Raw genomic sequence first — 26,434 nt, forward strand, 5'->3', positions numbered from 1 at the left:
TTCATTTGTAAAAACTAAATCAGAATTGAGAAAGTTCATTTACAGAATGTTGCTTCTCCAGATTTTTTAATATAAATCATCTTAAAAAGACATAAACATTATTGCCCACCATGATTAAGCTTCTATTTTTTAGTGTGGTTCTTTATAGTGTTGGTCCCAGATTTTCTTTGTCTCATTTCACTGCAGTCTTTTGAAATCTAAAATGATGCTGAGGTTTTCCTTTTAAATTGGGGAAATGGAGTAAAATGTAATAAAGATCGTGTAAGTATATGTAGGCCAGTAATATATTTTTATATGTAGGTTTTTCATTTTTGGTATCTGAAGATACTCAGTGAATTTTAAAAGTAACTGAAGATAAACCTACAGGAATTATTAAAGAGCTTTTACTTTGCAAAAGAATTTTAGCATAGCTCAGGATGAGAGAAATTAATCCTTTAGGTTCTCCAAGACAAAATAATTCTATCTATGTATTTTATTTACTTAATTCCCCCCTTGCAGATCGCCACCAGGGGCTTGAAATGGGGTCTTTGTAATGTGCTCAACCAGATGTGCCACTGCCTGGCCCCCCCTTTTCATGTACTTTATACTGGCATTTGCCAGAAAATATTGGTTTACAATGAGAACATGATCACTAATTTTTCTTTTCTTTTGGACCAGTGCAGTGTTCCAACTCTGGCTACTGGTGGTACTAAATGATCCATCCTGGGACTTCTCACATGTAAGTCCTGTGTACTGCTTTGCTCTAGTCCATACTCCACCCCCTCCCCAGAAGCATAAATAAGAACAGGTAATTCTGAGCTTCCTATTAGCATTTTGATTTTTCCTTTTTTTTTTTTACTTTGCATTTAGTCATGATATTAAAACCACCACTGATCTTTCTTTACTCATATAAATAATAGTACTCAGCAGTCAAAACCCTTGATATCCTAGTGACTAAACACCCAGTGACATAAAGCAGTAAAGCTGAAAACATGTTTGCCTTTTTCTATTCTATTTTCTTCTTTCCTAGACACCACCTTATTTTAAGATAAGTAATTTAGTAATATACTGATCTGCTTTTTTTTCTTTAGGTGAATGGTAAATTTGTAGTTTTAGTTTTTACAAATATGTTAGTAAACATACTGTTCTTGTGCTATTTCATTATTTAGCAGATAATTAGTTTTACCTTAGGTATTTTCCCTAAGTCCTAGGAAAAATGACATTTTCTATTATAGCACATTGGGAGATGTTTATTGGGTCTGTAGCTACAAGCCTGAGGTCCCAGGTCACACACTGCATATGCCAGAGCTGAGCAGTGTCCTGGTTTCTCTCTTACTCATTCTCTTCTCAACTTAGGAGACATGCAAGCATTGCTGTTGGTGACTTGTACAGTAGCACAGCAAAAGCTCTGAGTAGCCTAACTAAAGAGATTTGGTTAGGGGGCCGGGTGGTGGCACACCTGGTTGAGCTCACAGGTTACAATGGGCAAGGACCTGGGTTCAAGCCCCTGGTCCCCACCTGCAGGGGGAAAGCTTTGCGAGTGGTGAAGCAGGGCTGCAGGTCTCTCTCTCCCTCCCTCTCTCTCTCTATCCCCTCCCTCCCTCCCTCTCTCTCCCTCTCCCTCCCCTCTAGATTTCTGGCTGTCTCTATCTAATAAATAAAGATAACTTAAAAAAAGAGATTTGGTTAGTAAAACTTAACCATCAATCTGGGTTTCCCAAATTTGAGCCTGGGACATTTTTATAGCATATACATTAAGTTCAGTCACAGAAGGGCTCAACAAGTTTGAGGCAGGTTAGAACATAACCAAAATTCTATTAAAATGTTCTTGGTAAACAAGACAAAAAACTGTTCAGAAATATAGTATGGACAAATTACTTTCCAGCTGTTTTCAAAAGCATTTAGTATAAATGGCTACCATTAAGATGAAGGACATCTAAAATTAAATTAATCCAAGCACATGAAGAAGATTGCAGAAAATGAACCTTGTGTTGAGCACTAACAGTATGTCAAGTATATTTCATGTTTTTAATCTTTAAGTTGGCAATGTATTAGTACATTGTATTAAGTAAGGCTAAGTTAGAGTCACTACATATATGGTATATATTAAGTAGCAGGGCTTGGATCACAACTCAAGTCAGTATAACTCCAAAAACATGAGGTTACAGTTCCAGATGAATGTGTAAAATATTTGTATGTAGAAGATATTACTGACTATACTTGTAAATTTATATGGAATATAACTTGAAAATTTCCACAGTGCAATTCTACTCAAAACAGATACCTTAAATTCCTAGTGCACGGAGTGGACAAAATGTATGGTTGCAGGTTACAAAGATCCAGCAGTTTAAAAAAAAGTCTTTACTTGCAACTCTGAACCACTCGAGTATTTTAAAAATAATTTCTAAAGTAGTTGTCAAAAATTCCAATCTATTTTTTTTTTGTAAAATATTAAAAAAAAAAACAAGAGTCACAATTATTTCAAACTATTTATAAAAATAAACACATTTACCAATATGAACACAAAGATCAAGATTCACTCTCATCGATATCCTTATCTGGATCTTGCTCAGCAGCTTCCTTTTCCTGTTGCTGTTTCTTCCAAAGTTTGGCCATGGCCAAGAGCTTAAGGTTGGGCTGGTTGGCAGCATCTTCTGGAAAGATGTAATCATAGTATTCTTCCCAGCCTGCATCAGACTATAGAGTAAAACAATTAAAAGATAAGCTAATATATAGCTGAAATATCCAACTTCAGTTAAAGTGGAGAGCTTTTCACTAGAAAACCCAGAGTTCAAATTGAGCTTATACTTATTTGGCAAAACAACATCAAGGTCTACAGAAATAAAGGAACTGAAGATGGGAAGTGAATCTGTTGGATTAGTGTTATTGCAGCTAGTTCATTGACAGCTGAAACTGATGGAAAAAAATTCCTAGATATCTTTACAGGTCCTCTATAGTCATTCAAAATTACCTTTGGTGTTTCTAATATTATTCTGCAGTTTTACCTGTTTTAAATATTTAATTAATATTACTCCATAGCTAATCATAAATCTGTTCATTATTATTCTGTTTCCTGAACTTTATGATAAATCCTTTAAGAGTAGCAGAAGCCTGTATCTGGGTCATTGATTTTGTGGCCTTAGTACTTCCTAAAATATACAGAGCTTTCTATGAATTAGTTCCTATCTGTAAGTTCAGGTTCATTTTCCTTCACGATAGTTTTCCTAATTTATGCTCCACAAATAACCACTTCAGGTAGATTCTGGAATCAGCCACTGAGAAGTCTGTCTTTTTCTTTTTTTAAAATATTTTTGTTATTGGCTAGAGACAGACAGAAATTGAGAGGGGAGGATGAAATGAGAGAGATAGACACCTGCAGACCTGCTTCATCAGTCATGAAACTTTCCCCCTGCAAGTGGGGACCAGGGGCTTGAACCTGGGTTCTTGTGCACTGTAATGTGAGCGCTTAACCAGGTGCACCACCATCTGGCTCTGCCACTGAGAAGTCTTTATCATTAACTTCCATTCTCATCTACTTTATTCTGTTTTTTCAAAGTACCCCGATATTCACCTACAGTCTAGTTGATTACTCCCATCTTCAGATTATGTATGTGTTTCTTAAAAGTATAAATTTCAAAGTGAGATGAATTTCTGCACACCTGACATGACCAGTTCCTAAACTCAGTTCTTACCCCATCGTCAGACTGGACCTTTCTCCTCTTCTTGACTTTCTCTGGCATGAGTTTGTCTACTCTCTCCTTATCTGATATTGTTCCAAATTCATCTTCAAAACTTCGCCAAGATTCCAGAAGCATAAGCCTTTCTTCTTTTTCTTCACAGTTACGCATGGTTTTATTGGCCTCTTCATAAATTTGTCTGCATTTAGCCAAACTTCCTTCTTTCCCTGAAGACAACTCAAACTGAGCAAAACTGATCCATACCTTAAAGAAAGTTAAATGAACAAATTAGCCATGTCAACTAAAAGACACTAATAATGATAGCATAGCTCACTTTCTTGTTAATGATAGCTGAACATACAATCTTCCTGATTAGTTCTAAAGAATTTGAACACTGATTAAATGCTAAAACAGACTTGTTAAGAAATTGAAAGATTCCTGCAATCCTGAAAGAGTTAAATCTCATGGTAATCAAATTACCTACACACAGTATAAGTACTGACTTGGTACAAATTGAGTATTTCACAGCTCTCTGACACTCACGTATTCTCTTTAAAAGCAAGTAAGCGATTTAAAATAAACCTTTTAACATACATTTTTCCCCAAAGACTGCTGATTCAGGCAAAATCAAATATTATTTATAAAGTACAGGATACCTTGACATGTTGTGTCCTTTGAAGCAATCGTCTATAAAGATTCCGTGTTCTTTCAGTTTCTTCCTGCTCAATTTCAAAATCAATATAGGATTTCCAGAGCACCTAACAAAGATAACTTAGTAAATCAGTTTTTATATCTAAAAAGCAATATGCTTCTATCTAAAACATCTTAACTGCCATTCCAATGAGGAAGATCTAAAACTAAAGGCATGTGGATAAAATAATACTGGTATTTAAAAGCAGCCCAAAATTCTAGATTTTATTTTTTGTTATTCTTATTGTCATATTCCTTTTACTTTTTTATTGGAGGTAATTAATGATTTACAGTAAATACAGCTTTTGATACATGTGAAAATTTCAAATGCTGGAAGCAGTAAAACTTGCCAAGTCTTCCTGGCACTATCATGATCCTGTCATATGAAAACATTTTCAGTATATGTAGTTCTTAAGTGCAATGAAAATTCCTTGGTATTTGAATTCAACCCAACAGTAGAGCACAAAGATGAGTAAGATGTGATCTGGAAGCTGGCAGTCATGCTGACCTATGCCCCCTGAAACACACAAAGCTCTAACCTAGTGCTGTCAGTGGGGCTAAAGATATAAAAGCAGGACCTTAATATTGTAAGATTAACAAAATAGGTGGGTTCAAATTAGTGCTAGTTGTAGTTTGGTGCCACCGTCTGGCTCAAGCTTAAATATTAATTGATTTTTTTTTTTTTAAAGTAACAATTTTATGACCAGAGAGCTCTAAACTGTAAATTCCATTGGGACCCGGACAGAGAAGGAAGAAAAGGAAGGACACTCGGAAGTAGTAATAGATGTAGGTGTGACTTAGAATGGAAGAGAAGGCAGGACCATAGAAAAAAATGGGCAAATATATATAGATAGATGGTTACAGAAATAATAGCCAAACCGTATGTGTGACCTTGGGAGAACTACTGCAGTTTCCAGTGGCGGGAGTGGGGATACAGAACTCTGGTGGTGGGAACAATGTGGAATTATACCCATTATCTTATAATGTTGTAAATCAGTATTAAATCACTAATAAAAGGGTTTTATTAGTGATTTAATTTTAGCTTACAATATTATCACAGGGCTAGAGTTCTGTGCCCTCCCCTTTACCCCCCCCCCCCCGCCACCACCATAGTTACCAAAGTTCTCAAAATTCTAGAGACAGTTTGGTTTTCCCCCACCCTCAAGTTCATGTATTTCAATGATCTATATTCCACATATGAATGGAACTATCTGGTAGTTGTTAAAGATAGGAATTTTGGTACTGTGGCAGATTAGAAACTAAGTGGCAGTTGCAGTTCTAGGACCATCCCAGTTGAGTCAGAATATCTGCGATCTGAATTTGCAGATAATGTTATCACAACTTCCATTTCCCTTGTTCTCCAGATGGGATTATCTTCTGCCTATTTCTTTACCTGGTTTTCCCTGTCACATTCTCTTTAGCCTTCTGTCTGAGAAAGGGAAATGAGCTAGTCATTTATTCCACTATATCCCAGTTCATCCTGAATATATAATGGAACTTTGCTTTGCTCTGGTATGGCTTAAGTGCTGCCTTCCACAGCCCTCACACCTTCCAATTCTCTGAACAGAAAAGACTAGTTTAGTTAGATTGTCTCTATACTCTAAAATAAATATACACTTAGATAACTACCTAACGTGATCTAAATTGTTTTGAACGCAAGATAACTCACCTCTGGCATGTCTAGGCGTGGTTGACTGATAGCTAATTCATAGATTGCCCGGGCTCTTTCAATATCACCCAGGATTGTCTCTAATTCTGCAAATTTAATCCAAGAAGTACAATTTTCTGGTCCGAATTCCAGGAATTTTTCATAAAGCTTCCTGCATCTGTCAAATTCTCGAAGCTGTAACTCCAATTCTATATAACCTTTAAATAACTTATTCTTTGGACACTTGCCTATGGAAGTTCCCTGGAAAATAAAATGACCCAATATTAATAGGTTTAACTGGAAGATATTAACTTTTAATAAAATCCATTTTTCCCTCTATGGCATCACACTCTTAATGCTGATGGAAAGCTGAAGGAACTCTGAAAACACTCAGTTATAGAGAAAGTGCCTGTTTAGCAAGAGATAGTATTCCAGAATTGTCTGGACAACTATTTTCAATTTTAGAGTCTCAGGATCCCCTGTGGAATATAGAGTCAGTTTCATGAACCTTCATATGAATAAAAATGTAACTAGAAAATGGCAACTGCTTTCCTGGTCATTGCTAGGGCAAGAGTAGCTTATCAGAAGGATAATTACATAGACACATAGTATAGGCATATGTCATTTTACTAAGTTGTTTTAAGTATTGTAATTTTTTAAAATGAAAGGATTGTGTAGAGGTCTATGAGCACTATTTTTCAACATCAGGTGCTCATTGTAACTCTGAGCCACAATTAACTAGGTATGTATATTGCTTTTTAGACCCAATTGTTAATATGCTACCATACCATGTAGACTTAATTTTATATGGACTGCTAAACAAAAAAATCTGAGTTGCTTTACTGTACTAAACACTTCATTATAATGATTATGCTACCTCATAGGTGTGACTATGTTTAATCTTACTAAGAAGTTCTAGAACAATTGCTAAAAGGGAGGCGTGTTTAACAAGCTGAACATCTTACAGATCTGGAGATGTGACATAAGATTTAATCCTACTGGGAGTTGGGCGGTAGCGCAGAGGGTTAAGCGCACACAGCGCATAGCGAAAGGACCAGCATAAGGATCCCGGTTCGAGCCCCCGGCTCCCCACCCATAGGGGAGTCTCTTCACAAGTGGTGAAGCAGGTCTGCCAGTGTCTCTCCCCACCTCCCCATCTTCCCCTCCTCTCTCCATTTCTCTCTGTCCTATCCAACAATGATGACCTCAATAACAAAAACAATAGTAACTACAACAATAAAAAACAAGGGCAACAAAAGGGAATAAATAAAATAAATATAAAAAAAAGATTTAATCCTATCTAAGACCAGGTCTTTTTAGTTGGAGGAATGCTCTGGTAACTTTAGGTATGATTATCAAAGCTAAAAAGAAAGTTAATCTGTGGGAGTAGGGTAGTAGCACAGCGGGTTAAGTGCATGTGGCGCAAAGCACAAGGACCGGTGTAAGGATCTCGGTTCAAGCCCCCGGCTCTCCACCTGCAGGGGAGTCGCTTCACAGGTGGTGAAGCAGGTCTGCAGGTGTCTTTCTCTCCCCGTCTGTCTTCCCCTCTTCTCTCCATTTCTCTCTGTCCTATCCAACAACAATGACAACAATAATAATTACAACAAGGGCAACAAAAGGGAATAAATAAATAAATAAAGTTCATCTTTTATTAAATAAATAAATGAAAGTTCATCTAGCTAGTTAGACTAGTTTAAGCATTATCCAATATATATATATTTTTAAAGACCATGAGTTATCTAACTTGCCTCAGGTTATAAAGGCATAGTATTTCTTAATTAAACAGCTTGCACTACGATGTTAATTTCCCCCTCTTGGAGAATTTAGTGACACATTCAATCCGATCCTTTTTTTTTTTTTTAACTTTTTACTTACCAAAGCTCTTCTGGCAAATGGTAAATTTTTCTGTCTTATTTCAAACTGTGCATATAGTAACCACATTTTGGCAAATGTGAACTAGAAAACAAAAGCACAAAATAGTAACTTAAGACATTCATTCAAGTTAAATTGGATCCTTCATTAAATTTTAAAAGGCTACTGTCAATACAATTTTCCTAGGGCTAGAGCTAGGACAGATGTAAGCTATGATGTAGGGACTTTACTGTATGTGTATGACTGCAGCCTCTACTTAAAACTGGCTTTGTTTTGTGCATATGTGTGTAGTGAGCAGAATTTGCTACTTCTATTGTAGAAGGTAACTCAGGTAACATCTCTGCTAAGTCTCTGATACTGGGAAATGCCTCCATCACTTTCAGAAAATGTAAGTATGGCCCAGGCTTGGATACAGTCAGTGAACTGCCAACAAACTCTGCTTATTGTTTCTCACATACCATGTCTCTTGTGAATTTCTACTTTATCTGTATTGACCAACTGTCACTGAGCACAGGTTGTTTTCACAACTAGACTATAAACTGCTTTCAAAGAACTTACTTATGTTTCCCATAGTGTTTAGCACAGGGAAACACTCCATACATAGTGTTTCATTGAATTATTGCACAAGTAGTAGAAGCACAATTTTGATGTTTGAAACTTAAGATTTAGAGCAAATGTACCTTTTTGTGAGGAATTAGTTCCAAGGATGCTTGATACACCTGCCTTGTTCTCTCAGGATCCTGCAATATGGTAAGATAGTTAAATCTGTTTTTAATACTAATTCTAAATTTATTAATGCTAGTAAAGAATATATAGCCACAATGTTGACTGTATTTTCAGTATTTATTTTCAAACTGTGGTTCTATTTATGATCAAAAGTGACTACCTTTGGCCATCAAACTTTGGTTTAAGAGTCACCAGCAATATAACCATCAAATTTTGAGAATTTCTCCATAGAAAGGCTTTTTGCCCAGCAGTAGAAACAACAGTGTTTTATAATCCCATATCGAAAGGTAATCTCTTCCTATTAACTTAAATTTTTTTTTTGTTATCTTTATTTACTGGATAGAGAAAGCCAGAAATCAAGAGGGAAGGGGACTATAGAGCCTGCAGCCCTGCTTCACCACTTGCAAAGCTTTCCCCCTGCAGGTGGGACTGGGGGCTCGAACCCTAGTCCTTGCACACTGTAATGTGTGTGCTTAACCAGGTGCGCCACCACCCAGCACCCTATTAACTTTTTTTGACTAATATCTGAAAATTCTACTTGATTTTTACTAAAAGCAGAAATTTGCAGTCTATCTATAATCACTACATGGAAGCAAAGGAAACCATGATAATTAAATGAATGGCTGGTTTGTTTCAGGTTCCACATGGATATCTTATTGTGCCTCAATATTTAAAAAATAAAACATCTCAACCTGTACCCACAACAGATCAATAGGGTTTAAAATGTTGCTGAGTGAACAGACACTAAGTAGTATATACTAAAGAATCTAAACTAGGGCTGGGTGGTGGCACATCTGGTTGCATGCACATTACAGTACACAAGGACCCTGGTTCAAGTCCCTGGTTCCTATTTGCTGGGGAAAGCCTCACAAGTGGTGCATATGCAATCTATTTTTTTTTAATGTAATCATTTTTTACCTTTGCCTCCAATTCTTCATAAAGTGCATAGTTGACCCAAAGATAGATGTAGCGCTTCCAGTGTCTCTTCTCCTGAATAGGTGGGACATTGGCAATGGCTCTTTCATAGACTTCTCGCACAGTTTCTGCTTCTGCATCACTTTCCACCAAGCGCAAGTAATCAAACCATGCGTCATAATTATGTGGATTAGCCTAGCAAGACAATTGGCTTAGTAAGTAAAAATCAAAACCTATTAATAGCTATAGCTGCTAGGCTATGTGAATTGAAAGAAGGCAGGAGACTGGCATTCTACACTTAAGCATTTTTTTTTTATTTCAAATATTTAAAAATAGCATTCTTAAGATTTTAATAAAAAGGAATAAAAAAGGAATGCTGAGAGCAGCTTATTTGCTACCTAGGAATCCCACAGCAAGGCCCCTTTTATTTGCAATGACCACTCCTAAGTTAATCTATAATCAGATCTCTATTTTCATAAATGCATTTGCTTATATATCACCATCATAATGTCTATAAAATCTCATTAAAATCATACCATGCTTACAATTGTGCAACTTGCCTTTTCAGTTAATATCAATTTATCTTGAATAAAATCTTACTGATCTGATTTAATACCAGAGTTGGTCCTTTGGAGATATCTTAAACTAGGGTGGGGTTAGATAGCATAATGGTTATGCAAGAGGACTTTGATGACTGAGGCTCCCAAAATCCCAGGTTCAATCCCCTGTACCACCCATAAACCAGAGCTGATCAGTGCTCTGGTTAAAAAATAAAATAAAAATCTTAAGCTAAATAAAAGTATTTTTAATAAAATTTTATTGACTATCCATTGTTTACATTATTATGAAGTTTCAGAAGTACAGCTCTGTACCTCTGATGTATGTTTCACAGCATCCACTGCTCAATTTTCAGTGTATCAATACTACCCATTCTTCTCATGTTCTTTCCTCTATCCCCTCTAGCAACCACCAGCTTTCAAAGATTCTAAGAGTTGATTTTCTGGGTTTTAAACGAAAGTATTTTTAAATACATAGCAGAACAACAGTGGAAAATCCAATCTTTGGATTAAAATCCTCTCTATAATTCACCTTCTACTCAGTTCAGCTAAAAGGTGGTACAAAACCTGGGCTTGCTTAATTATTACTTAATCAATATGACTCTCCTTGCTTCTTTGACAAATGAACACAAATCAAGTCCAGATTTCTTTTGCTCAATTTCTGTGGTAAAAAATCAGCTATATACACAGTGACTTTTCAACATTTGAGTGAGCAAATTCAAGTATTGTGAGCTGGCCTTTTAATGGCTTAGTTAGTTCCCACCTGTCTAGAACAATGCCAATTTAAAGCAGATACATCATTAATAGCATAATTGCTAGTAGTCCTAACTTGGCTGCTATTCACTATATTGTAGTACTGGTTGATACATCTCAGCCTATAGGGTTAGACCACCACTCACCTTCACTTCTTCCTCATACTGGAACCTCCGTTTGCTTACTATGATGTCTTCAATACCTCGTCTGTCACCAAATTTCTTTTCAAAGATGGTGTAATTTTTAAAAAGTTCTTGGGCTTCTTGTTTTGAGATTCTGTCGAGGGCGTACTTATAAATCACACGTACCCTTTCAAACTAAAAGACAGTATGATTATCTCCTATTACACAATATTCTCATTCTTATTACAATTTGAGAAGTAATGTCTCAATGTCCAAAATAAGAGCCCCCAGCCCCCCACCTCTTTGTGTGACCATTTAGTCAGATGAACTGACATCCTCCTTGGAAGTTCACATAATTTATTTAATATAAAGCTAAATATTATCTATGTAGCTCACACTGAAACCAGTCCAAAACAGCATTTGTTTCTCCCCACCAAACCTGGTTCTTTCTCATAAGCAACACCGACCTATCGTCATAGCCTCAAGTCAAAAGCCCTCCCCCCCATGCTTGATTCCTCCTTATTCTTCATTTCCCACATTCATTGTTTCAGTAAGTGCCATTTCTATTTCTTCAATATGGCCCTTCACTTCTTCCTATCCTCCCCTATCACCTTAACTCCTTTTTTCCCCCTAGACCTTTGTGGAGGAGTGGGGGGACACTTCTGAAATGACTCCCTCCCCTACTTTTGCCACTCTTTCTCAACAAATCTCAGAATTAGGTTGAGGTTCTGGTAAATTACATCCTACAATTTGGCTGCTTAAAACACTTCAGTAATCCTCACTGGCCTTAAGAGAAGAATTTAAAGATTCTGGTATAATAGGTGCAAGCCTCTGCATTCACACTCAATTAACTACTCTCAATTCTGTATTATTTAATTTGCTCTAAGGGGTTATTTACATATATGTTATAGAAGAAAATAATTAGCTTATCTGTGGAGACAATCTGCTTTTTACTTAAAATTCTATTCTCTATTCTGAGACCTCTAGGTTTTTGTTTCTCAGGTTTATTATCTGTAATGCCAAATGATTAATTCTCACTTTACAGACATTATTCTCATTCTAGGTATAGAAACTTAAATTTTAAGGAAAGCAAAAAAAAAAAAAAAAAACCGAGTTAAATATAATCTATAATCTTGAAGTTCCCAATCTGTAACTTAAAAATATATACTTTGAGAATATGGAAATATATGAAAGAAGTCATCTGGGCAGGGACTGGATATGGAGCTATGGGGGTGGGCACTGTGTGGAAATATACCCCTCTTATCCTATAGTCTTGTCAATATTTCCATTTTGTAAATAAAAATTTAAAAAATATATTTAAAGTCATTTTTTGTTTTGCAAAGTAATCAAATTCTTTATGAATACTTACTTCTTTCTGATTTTCTTCAAATTTGGCAAAGGCAACATAAAGGTGTTCATCCATATGCTCATCTCCAAAGAACTCAACAGCTCTCTCATACACTTTCCGTGCATGAGCAAAATAACCATGTTTTTCTTCAAAACGGGCATACTTGATCCAGTTCTTAACATCTGGATGCACAATAACAAGTGCAGAGGAGTTACGGAAATACCAGACAATAATGGCTTAAAAAGCAGAAACAGGGAGCTGTGTAAGTGCACATAGCACAAAGTGCAAGGGCCAGGATAAGGATCTCAGTTCGTGCCCTCAGCTCCCCACCTGCAGAGGAGTCGCTTTGCAAGTGGTGAAGCAGGTCTGCAGGTGTCTATCTTTCTATCCTCCTCTGTCTTCCCCTCCTCTCTCGATTTCTCTCTGTCCAACAACAACTATGACAACAATAACTACAACAAGCACAACAACAATGGCAACAAGATGGGAAAAATGGCCTCCAGGAGCGGATTCATAGTGCTGGCACTGAGCCCCAGTGATAAAAAAAACAAAAACCAGAAACAAATTAAAACGTAAGGAGTGATAAAATGTGTACAGAGGTGAAAAGCCAATATGCCTCAAAAGGGGGGCATATCTTGTTTATCTGTTTTCATCTAGTGCCTACTCAGCGTTTCATTTGTGGGCACAAACGAGCATGAAGCCATGAAAATATTTAACTGTATTACAGTCATATTTCCTTGGGGAAGTCATTTAACTTGTTTAAGCCTGATTTTATCATCTATAAGTACAGAAAACCAATATCAACCTTGCTGAATGATTGCTAGCCTTTAATGAGAAAAATAAATGGAAAGCCCTTAGCAATTTCTAGCTAATAGTGTGTGCTCAATATATGGAACTTATTCTATGTTCAACTGCCTTAATATCTGAATTATTGTTTTTAAAAAACTCAACATGTCACAAAAGACTAAGAACTCCCCAAAGGAAGTTCTGAATTACCACCTGATTCCTTATTATTATCTATCTATTTTTATTTACTTTCCTTGAGAATATATAAGCAATATTAAAAGCACTGGCTCTGAAGCTACTACTAAAATCAAATCCCACCTGATGAAGTTACTCATTCTCTCATGATTCAGATTTCTTATGTGTAGAATGAAGTGGTTCTTGCATCACAGAATTGTAATAAGAATTAAATCGCAATATTTGTGAAGTTCTTAGAACAATGCTTGACTCATAACAAGTGCTATAAAAACTTATTAAACTAATAGCAAAATGAGTAGAGATAAATAAGATTTGAAAATCATATAAGAATATGAATTCTTGTTATTTATGGTAATTATGCTCTATAAAGTCATTATAATCACTTCCAGAATACCAAATTACTTCTCATAGATGAAGTACATACATTGGAGTCTCCATCCTATGTGAAAATAGAAATAATATGTAGTCATCAGTCTGTCCTCAGCTGGGACCATATGTTTTGGGTGACTCAATTTTTTTAATCACTCTGTGTTTAATGACTGTTAAAAATGGCACAAATGCTGATTTGGGGGTTATACATATTTTATCGAGAATTTACAAACAGTAATAATGAGAAGTGACTACATCACAGTTGCCTTGATGTGTATTATTTAATCTTCAAAATGAGCCCAGAGCTGGAGGTTTTTTTTTAATTTGCTTTTCTCCTTTTGCTGCCCTTGTTGTTTTATTATTGTTGTAGTTATTGTTGTTGTTGTTGTCATTGTTGTATAGGACAGAGAGAAGTGGAGAGAGGAGGGGAAGACAGACAGGGGGAGAGAAACAGACAGGGGGAGAAGCAACTCCCCTGCAGGTGGGGAGCCGGGGGCTCGAACCGGGATCCTTACAATGGTCCTTGCACCACCTGCGCTTAACCCGCTGTGCTACCACCCAACCCCCATGGAGTTTTTTTTTCCTTTAATTTTTTTTAATTATCTTTATTTTATTTACTAGACAGAGACAGCCAGAAATCAAGAGGGAAGGGGATAACAGAGACGGAGAGACTGAGAGATACCTGCCACACTGTTTCATCACTTGCAAAGCTTTCCCCCTGTGGATGGCACTGGGGGCCTCGAACCTGGGTCCTTGTCATTGTAACATATGCGTTCAACCAGGTGTACCACTACCCGCCCCCCCATGGAGTTTTCATGATTATTTTAAAGATGAGTACACCAAGGCTTAAGACACAAAGGAGTTAAATGATTTTCTTGTGTCACATGGATAGTAAATTATAAGCTGTTGGATGGACTAACACAATCCCTGAAGAAACAGAGCTAGCTACAATAGGAAAGGCTTTAGTATGCTAGTTCCACATAGAACCACAGTTTCCCCATTAGAGCTAATACAGAAACAAATCTGGGGGAGGGGGAAGGCTTTGATGCATCTGGAAAGCTCACCATGCGCGAGGACCTAAGTTCAAGCCCCTGCTCCCCACTTGCAGGGGGGATGTTTCATGAATGGTGAAGCAGGTTTGTAGGGGTCTTTCTCTCTCCTTATCTCCCTTCCCCTCTCATTTTCTCTCTGCCCTATCAAATAAAATAGAAGAAAAAAAAAAAAAAGGAAAAAATGGTCACTGGGAACAGTGAATTTATAATGCTAGCACCAAGCCCCAGCATTCAAAAGAAAGTAGGAAAAGAAAGAAGGAAATCTGAAATCTTAATGGGAAATACTAGTGTTACCTAGACTACAAACTTTTACTCTGACCAATTTACATTCCTAGAAAACATATGTTTAGCTTGTAAAATAGATGAGAGCTGCATATTTGACTTCTAGGACACTGATGACTATGTGTCCTGTCAGTGAGTATAGCTTCATAAGAGAAGCAGCACCCAGGACAATTAATATCACCAATCAGATTTTGCTCAAAGGATATATCGCTCATAAATGGTGCGGGCCCGATCCACCTCTTTGTATCTCAGCTCAAAGTTGATGTAGGAGTGCCAAGCTTGCTCCTCAGGCTGCCATTCCATCCAACGCTCAAATACTTGCCGGGCACCAGCAATGTTTCCCAACATCTCCTCCATGTAAGTATACTTGTACCTTTAACAAAAGCATCCAAAAATACCAGTTACAAGTCAAAATTACTTAGGAAAAAATGATCTTTGGTAATCTAGTACTAACTTCACTGAAAGTTTAGGGATTCAACTTCCCTAAAGCTTATGTTGGATATTTTTTCTTATTAGTAAAAATGGACTAGGTTGGGGGTCGGGCGGTGGCGCAGCGGGTTAAGCGCATGTGGCGCAAAGCGCAAGGACCGGCGTAAGGATCCCGGTTCGAGCCCCCGGCTCCCCACCTGCAAGGGAGTCGCTTCACGGGCAGTGAAGTAGGTCTGCAGGTGTCTATCTTTCTCTCCCCTTCTCTGTCTTCCCCTCCTCTCTCCATTTCTCTCTGTCCTATCCAACAACGAATTGCGTCAACAAGGGCAATAATAATAACCACAACGAAGCTACAACAAGGGCAACAAAAGGGGGAAAAAATGGCCTCCAGGAGCGATGGATTCATGGTGCAGGCACCGAGCCCAGCAATAACCCTGGAGGAGAAAAGGAAAAAAAAAAAAAAAAAAAAAGGACTAGGTTAATAATTTTGAATGTATAAAAAATTATAGTTTTAGCTATGATTAAAGAGCTATTCATCATAAAATGCAATAGGACATTAAAAAGTATGAAAGGTTTAAGAAGAGGGGATGGGATACAGAGTTCTGGTGGTGGGAATTATAGGGAGTTGTATCCCTCTTATCCTATGGTTTTGTCAGTGTTTCCTTTTTATAAATAATTTTAAAAAGTTGCTACTCAGGAACCAAAAAAAAAAAAAAAGAGGATGGAAAATTATATATATAATGTTTAAAACTACAAATAAAACATGCACAGATACACACCATTTTCTTGTCTACAACAAAGTTCTTTTGTTAGATCAGAAATTTACCAGAATTGGTTGACTCGTGGCAGGGTTGTTATGGCTCGGTCCCAGATATTTCGGGCATGGTTCACCTGGCGGTTTTTCATTTCCATTTCTGCATATTTCAGCCAGAGTGTAATATTTCGATAGTCCACATCCAAAGCACGTTCGTATATAGATCGAGCCCTAAAGAACACCAAGATTTATAGGAGTATAATTTGGTTTACATATGTGACAACAATTTCAAATCTCTTGTAGCACTCTGCTATTTATTGGGTATCTATTTAAGCCAGATTCTGAGAAAAAAAAAAAAAGGAAGTGAAGAGATATGCAATATTGTCAGAAACTGCACAAATATTTTAGAGTATGACCACTTACATGTGATTATAATATAATGTGGCTATTATAGTAAAGACCTACATAAGGAAGCAGAGAAGAAATAAAAATTTGTAGAAACGGAAAAGCAGTACCTAAATCCAGAACTGAAAACCTGAAGAGCAAATTTTAGAGACCAAGATGGGCAAACAGAAAGGTGCTCATTTTAGGTAGAAAGGAAAGCAAAATATCTAAGTAAAATGACGTGTTTTTAGGGAATGGTAAGCACAGTCAGGGCAGGGAGTATGCTGGAAGAATGAAAAAATGAAGAATAGAAAGGGTCAGGTGGTGGTTTCTATTGTGTTGGCCATAGATTTTCAGTGGAGCAATTTTTTATTGAAAGAAAAAAATCACCATAGAGAGAAGTTAAATGAAACTGCTCTTCTCTGGCTGTAAAGTATGTGCTGATGCTGCCCAACATGCCACTGCTCCCTTCAGAACTACTTTACCACAGTGCTCCTGGGGCCTCTTGGAGACCCTAAGTTTCCATGGGACACATTTTGAAAATTACAACTAGAGGCACACTCTTATACTTTTTTCTTTTTCCCTCTATCTGTTAACCGGTGACATCTGTATATATAAAATCATGCAGCAATTTTACCTCTGGATCTCTTTTAGACTCTCCTCCCATTGTGCGTATTTTATCCAGTTACTAATAACAGTCCTGTTTTTTCTTATGTTATCTTCAAAAGTCTGAATGAAAGCAAAAAAATGTCATGTTAACAGGAAAATAAGTAAAACTAGGTTTTTTTTGTTTGTTTTTTGTTTGTGTTTGTATTTTCCTGTACTAAAAAGGCACATGAGGGTGTCAGCACCCTGGGAAGCTCTGGTGTTATGGTGTCTCTCCTCTATTTGAAGTAAAAATAATGAAAACAGTCAAGCTGGAAATGGTGAAGCCTCACATGCATGAGGCCAATTAAAAAAAAAAAAAGAAAGAGATTATTTGTAGTTATTTTTTCTCCTATTGTCCACAACAACTAATTGATGGTTTAACACAGTGTATTTGTTCCTACTAAAATGTGTTTTTGAAAATTTGAGCCTCTCAGTGAAGACTTCTAGATCCACACAGCACTCAATGAGAATAATTAATAAGCAGGCACACCAGAGGATTTGTGGTTTGAAAAAAATCTAGGGAGTTGAGTGGTAACGCAGCGGGTTAAGCGCACATGGTGTGAAGTGCAAGGACCAGCATAAGGATCCCAGTTCGAACCCCTGGATTCCCACCTGCAGGGGAGTCGCTTCACAAGTGGTGAAGCAGGTCTGTAGATGTCTATCTTTCTCTCTGTCTTCCCCTCTTCTGTCCATTTCTCTCTGTTCTATCCAACAATGACATCCACAAGAGCAATAATAACTACAAAAAAAAAAAAAAAAAACCCAAAACAAGGGCAACAAAAGGGAAAATAAATAAATAAAATCTCATTCTGGGGCCAGGCGGTGGCACACTTGCTTAAGCGCACATACTGCAGTGTACAAGGTTGCAGGTTCATGTCCCCAGTCCCCACCTGCAGAGGAAAAGCTTCATGAGCAGTGGAGCAGGGCTGCAGGTGTCTCTCTGTCTCTCTCACTCTCTCCCTCCCCGTCTCCTCTCAATTTCTCTCTGTCTCTATCCAATAATAAATAAAACAATTTTTTTAAAGAAATATCATTCTTGAATGAGGAGGTCAGATTAGATTCCCAAGTATTCTCTCAGTTCTTTTCCAGGTCTTACCTCTGAAGACAGAAAATAGTTCAGAAAACAGAACAAAAGGCAGTGCTACTAAGTTCAACTTCTTCCAATTGTCAGTTCTTCCACCTATTAAACTGTTACGGACCTTTGACTATATTACAAGTTTTGTCTCTGGTGGATTAAATTTCTCTATACAATAAAATGGACAACTCATGCCCTTTTATAAAGTTCAGCAAAATGCATTTATCTGGTGACCATAAATTATATTATTTATGTGGCAAGAAAAGTTTTTTTAATGATGTGGAAGATCTATTTATACCACTATACAGACACACTATTTGAATATCTAATATATATAGAAAATACTGTTTTTCTTATGTTTATCTGAACATCATTTTTAAAAATGGCTTCTGATCTTGTTATAAAACATATTAGGCTAGATGTACATGCTTGTGACATGTTAGTTTATTATTATATATTTAACAATATATAGGAGAGTAAACACTATCGTTTTTTTCTTTTAAGAGTATCTGATACTTAAGGGAATCCACTCCATAGCAACTACTCGAACAGATATTAAGAACCTACTCCAAAAAGTGAGACAGGTTTTTATTATACTAATCTCATCTTATAATCTAGTTTATGAGGAACTTTTCAAACACTGACCCCTAAATTCCTAAGAGTATATAGGTTGAAAGATATCACACTGACTTACCTTTCTTTTCCTTAGTTTGTAGTCATTCAACTCTTCTTCATCTGTGATCTTCTGTTGTGGTGGTGGTGGAAGAAGCTCAAGTTCTCTTTCTTTAGCTTCTCTTAAAAGTTGTTCCGCAGTTATTTGTACCTCTGCTGGAGCTTTGTTTTTTACCTTTTGAGAAAGAAGACAATTCTGATAGCATGTGTACTTCACACAAGATGTAAGAAGCATTTTTAAAGACTTTTTTATGAGAAAGAAAGAAGGCTGAGGAGAGAGAGAACCAGAGCATATACTAGAACATGTGACACCTGGAAGTGAACTCAAGACCTAATGTAAGACATGACTTTTTAAATTATTGTCACAAGATACCCTCTTTGTATGACCTAATCTATTTCTCTACAAAACGACAAAATTTTTAAAGTCATAAATAAAAAGTCTCAAGAGAAAAGAGAGCAAATATAGCAAGTTTTCCCTCTAGATTAGTATATTAACTAATCTTGAGTCTGCCCAGGTAAGATTCTCACAAGAAGTTTATTTTACCAAGAGGCATATTATATCCTATAGAGCATTACAGCCACTATAGAATTTTTTTTTCCCCACTACAGAATTCTTCGCTTACATTCCAGGTGCATAATACTGCCCGACCTAAGTATCTGTATCATGCTTTCTCCTTTTTCTAAATGAGTTTTCAAATTAAAGACAATATTCAAGTGAAGGACAACTATGGCATGATTTCACTTACATATGGAATAGAGAATTAAAACACATGAACCTGAAAAAATATATACATATATGTAATTAAATTACATATATGACCATGGGAGAACTATAATGACTATAGTTGGGGCAAGGGGTACATAACTTTGGTGGTGTAGAATTGTATCCCTATTATCTTATGATCTTGTAAGTTACTAATAAAAATAATAAAAGATAGCACTTAATGCATCCCCATCACTAGACTGTAGGCTTCTTCTGGTCTTAAGAATGGTGCTTCCAAACAGAGACGTCGTGAGCTAGATGTGTGCTAAGTCCAAATTTAGATGAACTGTAAGTGTAATTTTTTTTTTTCTTTTGTTTGTTTGCCACCAAAGTTATTACTGGGGCTTGAAGCCAGCACAACAAATCCATCACTCCCGACAGCCTTTTTTTTTAGCTCTTTTTTTCTTTTTAAAATATTTTATTTACTTATTATTGGATAGTGACAGAGAGAAATTGAGAAGGGAAGGGGAGATAGGGAGAGACAGAGAGACACCGGCAACACTGCCTCACCACTCATGAAGCTTCCCCCCTGTAGGTGGTGACCAAGGGCTTGAACCTGAGTCCTTGAGTACTGTACTGTGTGCTTAATGAGGTTCACCACCACCTAGTCCCCTAAAGAAACAGCTGTGCTGAGAATGAGCCCCTTTTAGTTGGTATACAGAATGCACTGACTGGGTGACTAGCATTGCTGACAGATGATATACCTACAACATGCAGTGTTTCTTTTTCATTTAATAGGATAGAAAGAAACTGATAGAAAGAAATTGGGGGGGTTATGCAGAAATAGACAGATAAGACACTTGCAGCCCTCCTTCACTATTCATGAAGCTTCCCCCTGCAGGGAGGGTACAGGGGCTTGAGCATGGGTCCTTGTGCATGGTAACTTGTGTGTTGAATCAGGTGCGTGACTCCCATCCAGCTCTTCTAAATATAAAATGTACACAATTTTGAAGGCAGAAAAAAAAAATCCATTAATTTTTTATATTGATCATGTGTTAGAAATGACATAAAAGGTAAACAAAAGACATGATTAAAATGGCATCTGTCTTGACTTAAATTTTTTAAATTTCGTTATTGGGAGATTAATGTTTTACATTTGACAGTAAATACAACTGTTTGTACATCCACAACATTTCTGTTTTCCACATAACAATACAACCCCCACTAGGTCCTCTGTCTGTCTTTTTTTTTTTTTAATATAGCTGTAAGAAAGTGTAAACTTACATATGTGACTCACTTTACATTTCTACTGTACCTGTGGCACCCAACTTTATGGAAGTGAATTAAAAAAATTATTTCATGTCCCTATGGTGTGATGCTGACAGTGATAACAGCTCCTATCACATGCTTTATAGGCAAGATTTTGGGAGAGTCATCTAAATTAACTTGTAAAGGTCAAGGTAAAGATAATAACTTGTTCAGGAATAACAAATTAGGCAGACGCTATCAGTATGGGCTTGGAATAAAGTTTGTCCCATACTAAGGTCTCTGTAAGTTGCCTTCAATTGGAATAACAAATACCAAACCTAGTGTTCAATTAACCTAAATGTTGTCACTATACAACTGTCACCAGGCAGTCTCCATTGGGGCCCTAATCCAGTTAAATATCACTCCTTACTAAAGTTTAAAGGTCCCCTCTTTATTCCATGGGTGACATGTTTTCCTTTGTTCCAGTTCCATTTGACAAGTACTGCCAAAGCCCACTTAGTTCTCCAGTCTCTTGCCTTCTCAGCTAATCTTTACTGAAAGACCCCACATTCCCTTTCTCCGCGAAAACACCTCCCCAAAACAAAGATCACATCAACACGTTTAGTTCTGTGGAGTGATCACAGCCTGCGCCTCACAAACCCATTAGACGTCACATGGTGCCCTGTTCTGGGAACAGCACTTTTTTCCATTGCCCCCACTCCCACCCGCCCCGGCACTTCCTGGGCTGAGAAAGAGCCCCTCGCTGAGGTCTCTCTATTTCCCCCCCTCAAGTTTCATTTTAATAAGAGAGATACAGAAATATACAGAGAGTGGGAGAGACCAGAGCACTACTGAGCTCTGGCTACGGTAGTACTGGAGACTGAACCTGGGGATCTTGGAGCCTCAGGCAAAAGTCTCTTTGCTTAACCATTAAGCTATCTTTCCTCTCCCTCCATCTAGCCACTCGCTATCTATCGCTCACCTTAGCCACTTTGGGAATCCGCTGTTTCCCGGCCGCGGTGGAGGCCGCCATGGCTGCAGCCTCAGAGCTGAAGCGAACCCTGGACCTCAGAAGCTAAACTTCTCAATAGAAACTTATTATTTGGGATTCACAGAGAATCCAAGGCTTTCAGAAAACAAATGAGATCCCGGAACCGGAAACGGAATTAACTAGGTTGACCTTTGACGTCTGGCACCTGCGGTGACGTCAACTGCGCCGTTTCTGTGGTAACCATGTTCGGCGTCTTACAGGGCCGGGGATGAACTGGGCTTTCCGGACTTGTGTGCCAGGTACAGGTAGCCTGTACTCCAGGGAAACAGAGATCGTGTGCTAAGCCTTTGGGGAGGACCCCTAGGTCAGTCTAAGGGACTGAAATGGGCGCACAATTTTAAGGGCGGGTCTGTCAGCACTTTGGGGCTGTTCACCGGGGATGGGAACCAAGCTGTGATCGGATGTTGCAGAAGGGAAGAGAGGCAGGCTGAACTACGCTTCCCAGCGTGCCTTGGGGGTGAGCGGCTGCGATGCTGGGCAGACTGGAGCCGAGTTGCGTTCTGGGATTTGTAGTATGTGAGATTCAAGCTCCTTCGTTCTGTAGTTGTACACAAATTAACTGTTAAGACTTATGATTTGAAATAGCTGAAGGTATTTTAAAGCCATACAAGGGGTGGGTAGACAGCATAATGGTTATGCAAAAGACTTTCATGCCTGAGGTCCTGAGGTCCCAGGTTCAGTCCCCAGCACCACCATAAAGCAGAGTGGAGCAGTGCTTTGTGGAAAAAAAAAAAAAAAAGCTATATAATAGCCAAATGAATACTAACAAACCAGCCACTCTTTTGTTCTGCGAAATAGATGTATAAATTCACCCTGGGGGCCGGATGGTAGGTGGAATGCACACATCACAGTACATAAGGACCCAGGTTTAAGTCCCCCATCTGCACGGAGGAAGCTTTACCAGCAGAGAAACGGCTACAGATCCCTCTTTTCCTCCCTCCCTCTCTACCTCTCTTTTCCCTCTCAAATTCTGTCGCTATCCAAAATGAATAAAAATATTTTAAAAATAGTATGGCTGTGTATGGCTGCCTAAATAAAAAAAGAAAAGATAGAAAAATAGAAAGAAAAACACGTCAGGACTTTAAAAAATAAGTTCTCTAATTGTGATCTGAGGAAATTCTTCTAATTTCAGTGTCATTATCTATAAGGACAATAAGAGAATAATAGTAACATATTTTACTAACATAGAGAAAATCTATATAAAGTACTCAATAAATGCTAACTGGTAACAATTTTGACCTGTGTGGGTGGAGACAGCATAATGGTTATACAATGAGATTCTCATGCCTGAGGCTCTGAAGTTCAAGGTTCAACCCCTGCACCACCATCACCAGAGCTGAGCAGTGCCCTGGTAGGAAAAAAAAAAAAATTCTTGACCTATCTTCAAATGTAGAAAAATTGTGTATAAGCAAAAAAGAAAAACAAAATTTTAAGACAGTTTTTTTTTTAAATCACTTGTAGTTTTATAACAAAATTGAATGAATGGCACAGAAAATTATTCTATCTCTTCTATCTCTTCTCCAGTCCTCTGTCTCTCTGCTATAAACATCCACCAGTCATATGTTTGTGTGTGTACTTACTCATCCCTCACCCTGACTTAAAAAAAAACTTTTTGTCTCCATAGATTGGCCTTTCCCAAAATGTCTTATCATTGTAATCATATAGTCTGTAGACTTCTTATTCTTCCTCACTTTGCATCCCCCCACCCCCAACAAGAGTACTGTTTAGCCCTGGCTTATGGTGGTAAAAGGAATGGGGCCTGGGAGCCTTGGACCTGAAAGTCTTTTTGCATAAGGCTTATGCCATCTCCCTTGCCCCAGAATTCTACATTTGTTAGCAGTGATGAATCAACAATAGCATATCTTTATCACCCAAATTCCATAGTTAACATTAGGCTTCTCTCTTGATGTACATTTTGTGTGTTTTGACAAACTTTGTGATTGATATTGAGCATTATTATATGATCAGAAATAGTTTTGTTGCCCTAAAACATATTCACCTCTCCCCCTATTGTTCCTTGGTAACCACTGACTTAAACAAATAGTTTTGTCTCTATAGCTTTATATTTTCCAAAATGTCTAATTGTTGAAATCCTATAGTATGTAGACTTTTAAAACTAGTTCATTTAATTTAGTTAATGTATTTATGGTTCCTTCATAGCTTTTTAAAATTTTTTTTATATTTATTTTCTCTTTTGTTGCCCTTGTTTTTCATTGTTGTTGTAGTTATTACTGTTATTGATGACATCGTTGTTAGATAGGACAGAGAGAAATGGAGAGAGGAGGAGAGACAAGAGAGGGAATGAGAAAGACAGACACCTGCAAACCTGCTTCACTGCCTGTGAAGTGACTCCCCTGCAGGTGGGGGGGGGTGGGGGTCTAACCAGGATCCTTACACTGGTCCTTGCGCTTCGTGCCACATGTGATTAAGCCGCTGCATTACTGCCCAACTCCCCCTTCGTAGCTTTTTATGACTTGATAGTTCACTGATACAGAGGATTTTGATACTTAGAGCGCCCTTTGGGTATTTGGAAAACTCTTATAGAAATAATAATTCCACCTACTTTTACCTTTGGTGCTCTCGTGAGGTTTAGGATTGAACACAGGGTCTAGACCTCACACAGGGAAGGGATGCATTTTAACCACTGAGCCACTTCAATTTTCACATTTTTAAGTGAAAATAGAAGCGCCCTGCCACAATGGTTGAGCTCTGTACTTGCAGGCAGGAGGTCACAGATTAAATCCTTGCCACTGCATATGCACAAATGCTGCTCTACTGTGTGTGTATATATATATATATATATATATATATATATATATATATATATATATATAACTAAGCCTTAAAAATAATTCAGAATAACATTTCAAAATATAGTAGATTTACTTTTAAAAGTCAAACTTCAGTTTTCGTAAGAAAAATTTTATTGGAATACAGTCATATTTACTTGTGTTAATATTGTCTTTGCTATTATACTATAATCGCAGAGTTGAGTAGGCTCATGAAGTTTAAAATATTATCTGACCCTTCTCAGAAGTTTGCCAGCCTTTGTACTACTGACTTTTACTGTTGCCTATGAGAAATATATTCTTAGTATACATTTTATTCTAAAATAGGCTTTTATCTGGTTAGTTCGGGTTTTCCTTTTGTGGTTTTGTAGTTTAGAATTTATTTCTATTTTACTGCTTATAAATAAGTATAGGTCTGGGGAGATAGCATAATGGCTATATGAAAGACTTTCATGCCTAAGGCTCCTAGGTCACAGGTTCAGTCCCAGCACCACCATAAGCCAGAGCTGAGTAGTCCTATGGTAGAAACAAACAAGCAAATATTATAGAAAAATAATTAAACATAATGCCTTATTGTTGTTGTTGTTGTCAGGTGTCGGGCTGCACCGTGGAGAAGAGAGAGAGAGGAGGTCTGGAACAAGTGGGGTACACAAATCTTTATTATAGGATGGGGGGGGCTCAGGCCACGTGGAGTCAGCCGAAAATGGCCGTCCCCACTACCTCACCACTCAGAGAGAGAGAGCGTGCGACCTGAAGGAGCCCAGCGAGAGAGAGCGAGAGAGGGAGCCGAGAGCTGGGGGGGGGGGAGTGAGGGGGCTTTTATTGAGCAATAACCAGGGGTGACGTGTGGGGGCAGGATTGGTTGAAGGGGGCACTGCGGGGCGTGGTAAAACCTGGGGGCAGAGACTGTATCAGAATAATTCCTCAGCATCATCTCCTCTTTTCCCTTTATATCTAAATGGACACAGTAAAGAAAAATGGAATGGAGCAGGCTTAAATGTTTTTAAGGAATGCCGTGCTCAGGTGGGAAGATGTAGGACTTTCTGTGGAGGAGGGAAGGCTTAAATGGCTGCCAACCTTGTGAGATTTATGTGTCCCCCTGTGCTCAGCCCCTCTTTAGAGAGAGAGACTTACCTGGAGGGACTCATCTCGTAGGTTTAAGTGCAGCCTGCTCAACCATATCTTCACAATATCTCTACATCTTTTTCTGTCTTTCTATCTAGTCATAGCATAAGATGGTTCAAAGTCCATAAAAGACTATCATGGAGCAGAAACCTTTTGGGCATAAACCTAAATGATATAGGGACAAGTAGGGGAGTAGTAAAAGCCAGTGTGGTATAAAGGGAAGGGTTGGTGTGTAAAGGAATGTTCCCTGCTTGGGGGGGGGGGGAAGGGGAAAGGGTACATAATGAGGGGGAGGCGGGAGGGCATGACCCACCAAACAGAGGGGCTATTTGGCATTGTATAGTCCTCAAGGCAACAGTCTGTAAAGTCTATGAACTACTCAGGATCAGTCTATGAAAAACCAGCAGCGTGAAGGGAAATAAGCTGCTTTAAAATTGTGTAAAACATCTATAGGGTATGCCAGCAAGTCCGATACAAGTCTCAGTCCAAAGTAGATGGCTAGGGGAAAAATTGGCAGGGGATGAGACGCTGCATGAGGGAGGTCAGCCGCTGGAATTCTGCTTTTCTGTAGATAGCCAGCTGGAA

General features: G+C 37.9%; 2 protein-coding genes across 4 annotated transcripts in view; one reads left to right on the forward strand and one right to left on the reverse strand.

Moving 5' to 3' along the window:
- Positions 1 to 34: 34 nt before the first annotated feature.
- Positions 35 to 22,043, reverse strand: CRNKL1 (crooked neck pre-mRNA splicing factor 1). Of its 3 annotated transcripts, XM_060186082.1 has the most exons (15): positions 21,867 to 22,043; positions 18,956 to 19,108; positions 17,176 to 17,267; positions 16,227 to 16,385; positions 15,178 to 15,344; positions 12,309 to 12,487; positions 10,964 to 11,134; positions 9,511 to 9,702; positions 8,547 to 8,606; positions 7,870 to 7,950; positions 6,016 to 6,255; positions 4,313 to 4,414; positions 3,672 to 3,920; positions 2,484 to 2,676; positions 35 to 219 (listed from the first exon to the last, which is right to left on the reverse strand). In XM_060186082.1, the coding sequence occupies exons 1-14, from the start codon at positions 21,915 to 21,917 to the stop codon at positions 2,509 to 2,511; spliced, it is 2,064 nt and encodes a 687-aa protein (XP_060042065.1). In that variant the 5' UTR covers positions 21,918 to 22,043; the 3' UTR covers positions 35 to 219; positions 2,484 to 2,508. The 3 variants fall into 3 exon arrangements, with proteins under 3 accessions (XP_060042065.1, XP_007525473.1, XP_060042071.1); XM_007525411.3 differs by lacking the exon at positions 35 to 219 and having other exon boundaries at positions 2,456 to 2,676; XM_060186088.1 differs by lacking the exons at positions 35 to 219; positions 6,016 to 6,255 and having other exon boundaries at positions 2,456 to 2,676.
- A 121-nt stretch (positions 22,044 to 22,164) lies between these two features.
- Positions 22,165 to 26,434, forward strand: part of CFAP61 (cilia and flagella associated protein 61) — a 322,791-nt gene continuing 318,521 nt past the window's right edge. Inside the window, exon 1 of the mRNA XM_060186112.1 lies at positions 22,165 to 22,392. The gene's annotated coding sequence lies outside the window, so the exon portion shown is untranslated. The remainder of the gene's footprint in view (positions 22,393 to 26,434) is intronic.

The sequence above is a fragment of the Erinaceus europaeus genome, chromosome 1 (genome assembly GCF_950295315.1).
Source record: "Erinaceus europaeus chromosome 1, mEriEur2.1, whole genome shotgun sequence".
Taxonomy (NCBI): Eukaryota; Metazoa; Chordata; class Mammalia; order Eulipotyphla; family Erinaceidae; genus Erinaceus; species Erinaceus europaeus.